This window comes from Aquarana catesbeiana, linkage group LG06 (assembly GCF_042186555.1).
Source record: "Aquarana catesbeiana isolate 2022-GZ linkage group LG06, ASM4218655v1, whole genome shotgun sequence".
Lineage (NCBI taxonomy): Eukaryota > Metazoa > Chordata > Amphibia > Anura > Ranidae > Aquarana > Aquarana catesbeiana.
In genome coordinates, this window is record NC_133329.1 from 4,852,276 (window position 1) to 4,861,067 (window position 8,792).

The 8,792-nt window shown below is 43.6% G+C and overlaps 1 protein-coding gene across 1 annotated transcript; it reads right to left on the bottom strand.

The window, feature by feature from the left end:
- Nucleotides 1-4,481: 4,481 nt before the first annotated feature.
- LOC141147412 (taste receptor type 2 member 7-like) lies at nt 4,482-5,387 on the bottom strand. The gene has a single exon (XM_073634646.1). It carries the CDS (start codon nt 5,385-5,387, stop codon nt 4,482-4,484), a length of 906 nt encoding a protein of 301 aa, XP_073490747.1.
- Between the last annotated feature and the right edge of the window lie 3,405 nt (nt 5,388-8,792).

Here is an 8,792-nt window from a genome sequence, read left to right on the forward strand (position 1 = left end):
ATATTGTACACACAGCCCCCCATATTGTACACACAGCACCTCATATTGTACACACAGCACCCCATATTGTACACACAGCACCCCATATTGTACACACAGCACCTCATATTGTACACACAGCACCCCATATTGTACACACAACACCCCATATTGTACACACAACACCCCATATTGTACACACAGCCCCCCATATTGTACACACAGCACCCCATATTGTACACACAGCACCCCATATTGTACACACAGCACCTCATATTGTACACACAGCACCCCATATTGTACACACATCACCCCATATTGTACACACAGCACCCCATATTGTACACACAGCACCTCATATTGTACATACAGCACCTCATATTGTACACACAGCACCCCATATTGTACACACAGCACCTCATATTGTACACACAGCACCCCATATTGTACATACAGCACCCCATATTGTACACACAGCACCTCATATTTTACACACAGCCCCCCATACTGTACACACAGCCCCCCATATTGTACACACAGCACCCCATATTGTACACACAGCCCCCCATATTGTACACACAGCACCCCATATTGTACACACAGCACTCCATATTGTACACACAGCCCCCCATATTGTACACACTGCACCCCATATTGTATACACAGCACCCCATATTGTACACAGGGCACCCCATATTGTACACACAGCACTCCATATTGTACACACAGCTCCCCATATTGTACACACAGCACTCCATATTGTACACACAGCCCCCCATATTGTACACACAGCCCCCCATACTGTACACACAGCACCCCATATTGTACACACAGCTCCCCATATTGTACACACAGCACCCCGTATTGTACACACAGCACTCCATATTGTACACACAGCCCCCCATATTGTACACACAGCACCCCATATTGTACACACAGCACCCCATATTGTACACACAGCCCCCCATATTGTACACACAGCACCCCATATTGACAGAAAAACACAGAATTGTTGACATTTTTGCAGATTTCTTAAGGAAGAAAAACTGAAATATCACATGGTCCTAAGTATTCAGACCCTTTGCTCAGTATTTAGTAGAAGCCCCTTTTGATGAGTCTTTTTGGGAAAGATACAACAAGTTTTTCACACCTGGATTTGGGGATCCTCTGCCATTCCTCCTTGCAGATCCTCTCCAGTTCTGTCAGGTTGGATGGTAAACATTGGTGGACAGCCATTTTTAGGTCTCTCCAGAGATGCTCAATTGGGTTTAGGTCAGGGCTCTGGCTGGGCCATTCAAGAACAGTCACGGAGTTGTTGTGAAGCCACTCCTTCATTATTTTAGCTGTGTGCTTAGGGTCATTGTCTTGTTGGAAGGTAAACCTTCGGCCCAGTCTGAGGTCCTGAGCACTCTGGAGAAGGTTTTCGTCCAGGATATCCCTGTACTTGGCCGCATTCATCTTTCCCTCGATTGCAACCAGTCGTCCTGTCCCTGCAGCTGAAAAACACCCCCACAGCATGATGCTGCACCACCATGCTTCACTGTTGGGACTGTATTGGACAGGTGATGAGCAGTGCCTGGTTTTCTCCACGCATACCGCTTAGAATTAAGGCCAAAAAGTTCTATCTTGGTCTCATCAGACCAGAGAATCTTATTTCTCACCATCTTGGACGCCTTCAGGTGTTTTTTAGCAAACTCCATGCGGCTTTCATGTGTCTTGCACTGAGGAGAGGCTTCCGTCGGGCCACTCTGCCATAAAGCCTCGACTGGTGGAGAGCTGCAGTGATGGTTGACTTTCTACAACTTTCTCCCATCTCCCGACTGCATCTCTGGAGCTCAGCCACAGTGATCTATGGGTTCTTCTTTACCTCTCTCACCAAGGCTCTTCTCCCCGGATAGCTCAGTTTGGCCGGACGGCCAGCTCTAGGAAGGGTTCTGGTCATCCCAAATGTCTTCCATTTATGGATTATGGAGGCCACTGTGCTCTTAGGAACCTTAAGTGCAGCAGAAATGTTTTTGTAACCTTGGCCAGATCTGTACCTTGCTACAATTCTGTCTCTGAGCTCTTCGGGCAGTTCCTTTGACCTCATGATTCTCATTTGCTCTGACATGCACTGTGAGCTGTAAGGTCTTATATAGACAGGTGTGTGGCTTACCTAATCAAGTCCAATCAATATAATCAAACACAGCTGGACTCAAATGAAGGTGTAGAACCATCTCAAGGATGATCAGAAGAAATGGACAGCACCTGAGTTAAATATATGAGTGTCACAGCAAAGGGTCTGAATACTTAGGAGCATGTGATATTTCAGTTTTTCTTTTTTAATAAATCTGCAAAAATGTCAACAATTCTGTGTTTTTCTGTCAATATGGGGTGCTGTGTGTACAATATGGGGTGCTGTGTGTATAATATGGGGTGTTGTGTGTACAATATGGGGTGCTGTATGTATAATATGGGGTGTTGTGTGTACAATATGGGGTGCTGTGTGTACAATATGGGGGGCTGTGTGTACAATATGGGGTGATGTGTGTACAATATGGGGTGATGTGTGTACAATATGGGGTGCTGTGTGTATAATATGGGGTGTTGTGTGTACAATATGGGGGGCTGTGTGTACAATATGAGGTGCTGTGTGTACAATATGGGGTGCTGTGTATACAATATGGGGGGCTGTGTGTACAATATGGGGTGCTGTGTGTACAATATGGGGTGCTGTGTGTATAATATGGGGTGATGTGTGTACAATATGAGGTGATGTGTGTACAATATGGAGTGCTGTGTGTACAATATGGGGTGCTGTGTGTACAATATGAGGTGCTGTGTGTACAATATGGGGGGCTGTGTGTACAATATGGGGTGCTGTGTGTACAATATGGAGTGCTGTGTGTACAATATGGGGTGCTGTGTGTACAATATGAGGTGCTGTGTGTACAATATGGGGGGCTGTGTGTACAATATGAGGTGCTGTGTGTACAATATGGAGTGCTGTGTGTACAATATGGGGTGCTGTGTGTACAATATGAGGTGCTGTGTGTACAATATGGGGTGCTGTGTGTACAATATGAGGTGCTGTGTGTACAATATGGGGTGATGTGTGTACAATATGGGGTGCTGTGTGTACAATATGAGGTGATGTGTGTACAATATGGGGTGTTGTGTGTACAATATGGGGTGCTGTGTGTACAATATGGGGTGCTGTGTGTACAATATGGGGTGCTGTGTGTACAATACGGGGTGCTGTGTGTACAATATGGGGTGCTGTGTGTACAATATGGGGTGCTGTGTGTACAATATGGGGTGTTGTGTGTACAATATGGGGTGCTGTGTGTACAATATGGGGTGCTGTGTGTACAATATGGGGTGTTGTGTGTATAATATGGGGTGCAGTGTGTGTACAATATGGGGGGCTGTGTGTACAATATGGGGTGTTGTGTGTACAATATGGGGTGCTGTGTGTACAATATGGGGGGATGTGTGTACAATATGGGGTGTTGTGTGTACAATATGAGGTGCTGTGTGTACAATATGGGGTGCTGTGTGTACAATATGGGGTGATGTGTGTATAATATGGGGAGCTGTGTGTACAATATGGGGAGCTGTGTGTACAATATGGGGTGATGTGTGTATAATATGGGGAGCTGTGTGTACAATATGGGGTGCTGTGTGTACAATATGGGGTGATGTGTGTATAATATGGGGAGCTGTGTGTACAATATGAGGTGCTGTGTGTACAATATGGGGTGCTGTGTGTACAATATGGGGAGCTGTGTGTACAATATGAGGTACTGTGTGTACAATATGGGGTACTGTGTGTACAATATGGGGTGCTGTGTGTACAATATGGGGTGCTGTGTGTACAATATGGGGTGTTGTGTGTACAATATGGGGTGCTGTGTGTACAATATGGGGGGCTGTGTGTACAATATGGGGGGCTGTGTGTACAATATGGGGTGCTGTGTGTACAATATGGAGTGCTGTGTGTACAATATGGGGTGCTGTGTGTACAATATGGGGGGCTGTGTGTACAATATGGAGTGCTGTGTGTACAATATGGGGTGCTGTGTGTACAATACGGGGGGCTGTGTGCACATTAATGAGGAAAAAAATTTACTTAAATGATTTTAGCAAATGGCTGCAATATAACAGTGAAAAATTTAAGGGGGTCTGAATACTTTCCGTCCCCACTGTATATGTATGTGTGTATATATATATATATATATATATATATATATATATATATATATATATATATATATATATTTTGGGGGGGGGGGGTTAAATGCTATCAAACATCTATAGTACTATCTACCTTTTACTACAATAATTAGTCAAATTAAGTCAGAGCTGCAGAGTTTGTTTTTATCTACAGACACCTCTTATCTGTATAGGCAGTTTTTTTGTAAAGGTGAACTAACCCTTTAAGTAACATTTTACGTTGATCACTTTCACACTAAAAGGTTACAGTGACTATTTAAACATTCAAGCTGAGCATTCTCCACATTTTAAGTCTCTGTGTTCCTCCAGCTTCTGGTCCAGAATCTTCTCAGAATGGTCCTTCTCAGCTTGTTGCTGGCCTGGAAGATGACGGCGGCCTCCACCGATGGAGATAATAATTGTAAATTCCAAAAGACTATATACAGTGGGGAATTTTGAAGAAAAATGTCCATCTGAGACACGCAGAAGAATGTGAAGATGAGAAGTAAGAAGAAGATTGTCCTCAGTGCAGTGACATGAGCCTGAAGATTTGGACGTGTTGATCCAGAGTCGTTATTCTTCACCCTCCAGACGTGTCTGATCAGAAAGGAGAAAGTGAGGACCAGGCACAGAAGACTAAGGCAGAATGGAAGAATGACACCTAGTGTGTTTGCAGTCACAGAATAGGAAAAAAAAGCATAGAACACTATACCAGAGGCTTCTGTACTGTTCTCAGAGGAGGGGATACTTTCTGCATACACAATCCAGAACCACGAGACACTCACAATGAACATCCCAAGTGCTGTCAGGAATAGAAGTTGACTCAGGAAATTGGACACAATTCTCTTTATCCAGATGAAGAACCCATAGCTGAGATTGGTGATGCTGGTACAGTAATGAGCCGAGAGCCAGACGGTCAACCAGAAGTTGTAATAGACTAAGAAGTAGTATGATGTGTACAGAAATCTACGTACTACTGTCATATAACAGACTTGCAGACACAAGACATAGAGCATTCCCTGTAGACTCAGCACACACTGGAGGAGAATATTCACAATCCCCTTAGCCAGAAAGATCACATCGGTGGGACTCAACTTCCCTTTCTTTCTGATGATGTCCAGGTTACCCATCACAATACAAGTGTAAGAAGGGATTGCCAAGCCGAGTCCCAAGACTGAAGAGACTACAATAGATAAGGAGTACGGAGACAACATGTTGATGTTTGGTGTGATCTCCGGACAGAGATGACGGGACACGTCCAGTGATAGCAGACAGAATGATATATTAAGAGTTGGAATTATGGAAATAATCTTCAGAGATCCATTTCATGAGTGACTTTGCATAAATGTGATGAGTTTTATTTCAGTACCAATATCCAAAGTACAAACTGCGTAAGCAATTTTTGAATATTTTCCATTCTACTGATGCATTTAACCACTTCAGGGCTGGCGGCTGTTTGTCTCTTATTGACTATTATATACACTCAGCACCATGACTATTACAGTGCCTTGAAAAAGTATTCATACCCCTTGAAATTTCACATTTTGTCATGTTACAACCAAAAAAGTAAATGTATTTTATTGGGATTTTATGTGATAGATCAACACAAAGTGGCACATCATTGTGAAGTGGAAGGAAAATGATAAATGGTACAAATACATATGTGAAAAGTGTGGGGGGGGCATTTGTATGGCGCCCCCCTGAGTCAATACTTTGTAGAACCCCTTTTCCTACAATTACAGCTACAAGTCTTTTTGGGGATGTCTCTACCAGCTTTGCACATCTAGAGAGGGACATCTTTGCCCATTCTTCTTTGTAAAATACAGTCAGGTCCATAAATATTGGGACATGGACACAATTCTAATCTTATTGGATCTATACACCACCACAATAGATTTGAAATGAAACGAACAAGATGTGCTTTAACTGCAGACTTTCAGCTTTAATTTGAGGGTATTTACATCCAAATCAGGTGAACGGTGTAGGAATTACAACAGATTGTATATGTGCCTCCCACTTTTTAAGGGACCAAAAGTAATGGGACAATTAGCTGCTCAGCTGTTCCATGGCCAGGTGTGTGTTATTCCCTCATTATCCCATTTACAAGGAGCAGATAAAAGGTCCAGAGTTCATTTCAAGTGTGTTATTTGCATTTGGAATCTGTTGCTGTCAACTCTCAATATGAGATCCAAAGAGCTGTCACTATCAGTGAAGAAAGCCATCATTAGGCTGAAAAAACAAAACAAACCCATCAGAGAGATAGCAAAAACATTAGATGTGGCCAAATCAATTGTTTGGAACATCCTTAACCACTTCAATACCAAGGACGTCATATGACGTCCTTGGCTTTGAGCGCTTATATCTGAATGATGCCTGTAGTTACAGATATCATTCAGATATTGCCGGTTTCAGCTGGCGAATCTCTACACCATAGGAACGATCATAGCGGCTGTTCCGCCGCTTGATCGTTCCTATGGGAGGCGAGAGGGGACATCCCCCCCATCCCGCCGCCCTCCGGTGCCTTCTCCGACTCACCGTTATGATCGGTGAGGCGGAGAGTAGATCTGCCGGCGCCGGATGTAGATCATAGAGATTTCCGGCGGACCAGATGGTCCCCAGAGTCTCTATGATCGTCGGAGGCCGGGCGCAATGTTATGACGTCACGCCCGGCCTCTCCATTAAAAAAAACGGCGCCGCTTCGGCTTGGAAGCGGCGATCGTTTTATTCTTTTTTTTATTTCAGGCTTCCCAGCCTAGTGGTGAGATATGGGGTCTTATTGACCCCATATCTCACTATTAAGAGGACCTGTCATGTCATATTGCTATTACAAGGGATGGACTTTGCTCTGCACTGCGGTCCAGGCTGGTTTGTAGTCCTTCAGCATTGACATCACTTCTGGGTCCTCCTGCTCTCCTCATGATTGACGTCTGTTCCTACAGTGCTCCAGCGTCTCATCCTACTGCGGACTGTGATTGATCCAGTGTGTCATACATCCATAAGCCTGAGGACTTCCTCCCGCCGTGACCCCTTCCAATGCTGTAGAACGCATCTATCCATACACTCCCATGATGTGCCTGTTTTATCTCTTCATACTGTAAGTGTTCTTAACCCTTTTGGGATATTAAAACATGTTTTCTTCTGCACTTAGAGGCGCCTTTTGTTTGCTTGTGTTATTATAGTATTCATACATGTGGTATTTAAGTCTCTCACAAAAATATGTCCAAACTCCCTCACTAAGCCAACTAAAGAAAGACGGACATTATCCAGCACAACCCTGAGCATGAAAGTGTCATAAACCATGAATCAGACTGAGACAGAAGTACAGTTAAATCACACTTGTTTAATAATAATAATAAAAAGGTAAACAGAGTAAAAGTGGTCAAAACATAGCCACAGTTCAGGGACCAGAACGGATAGTCAGACAAGCCAGAAAGTCAGGAAGCCAGGGAACAGCATAGTAGAACAGCAAGCAGGATCTGGAGCCAGAAGGAATGTCAGCCAAGCAAGTCTTTAACAGGAACACAGGAGAGTGTCTCTAGAGATGTGACCAAGGCGAAGGCAGAGATCATCTGGACTGGACGGCTTAACTAGCCAGGACTGATGAGCAGGATGAGCAGGATAGGAGCTGGCAATTAGCCGACAGCTGAGCAGCCAGCTCAGAGAAGGAAGGGCTGAGCCCAGCCCTGACAGAAAGTGCCTAAAACTTTATATATATTTTGGTCAGATTGGTCAGCGTATGGTAAGCGAAAAATAAAAGATACCATGTTTAAGAAATATTGACATATCCATGTAATAATAAATATCCCTGTACAGAAGAGTATCAACTCAGTATTCTTGGGCTGAATGTGCACATGTATGTTAATACTTATCCCTCTAGAAAATACATTTATATTGTTTAAATAAATTTGTGTTTTTTCTTGCATAAATATAAGTTGTATTTTGATATAGCTGTTATATATATTTTTCTTCATTAGAAGGCTTGTACCTCAAGTGAACAGCATCCCCTGAGGAAGCCCAGGATGTGGGCGAAACATGTTGGGAATTCCATCTAAAGTGCTGTATCCATAAGAATTATGTTTTGTGTACTTTCCACAATTGTTTTTAGACATTTTTTTAATCTCAAAATGCTTAAATATAAAAATAATTTTATATTATTTTTCGAGATTGTTGTATCTTACTTCAACCTTACAAAACCCACAAATTCTTCTGTATCTAGAAGAGTATCAACACCAACATGTATGTCCCTTACCACCAAAATATTTCTAATAGGGTTCCATTGTACAGGAGATGCTCCCCATTAACACCCCATCCCCCGGGAAATTCTATAAACACTTTATTACCAGTTCTTAGGGCCCTTTCACACTGGGGTGGGGGTGACGTCGGCGGTAAAACGCTGCTATTGTAAGCGGTGCTTTACCGTCGGTGTGCGGCCACTAACGGGGCGGTTTACCCCTGCTAGCGGCTGAGAAAGGGTTAAAGACCACTGCAAAGTGCCTCTGCAGAGGCGCTTTGCCTGCAGTATAGCCACGCTGTCCCATTGATTTCAATGGGCAGGAGCGGTGAAGGAGTGGTATACACTCCACTCCTTCACCATTCCGAAGATGCTGCTAGTAGGACTT

Bases quoted from the DNA above. Each gene is read 5' to 3' on its own strand.
- LOC141147412 (XM_073634646.1), bottom strand. From the start codon at position 5,387: ATGTTGTCTCCGTACTCCTTATCTATTGTAGTCTCTTCAGTCTTGGGA.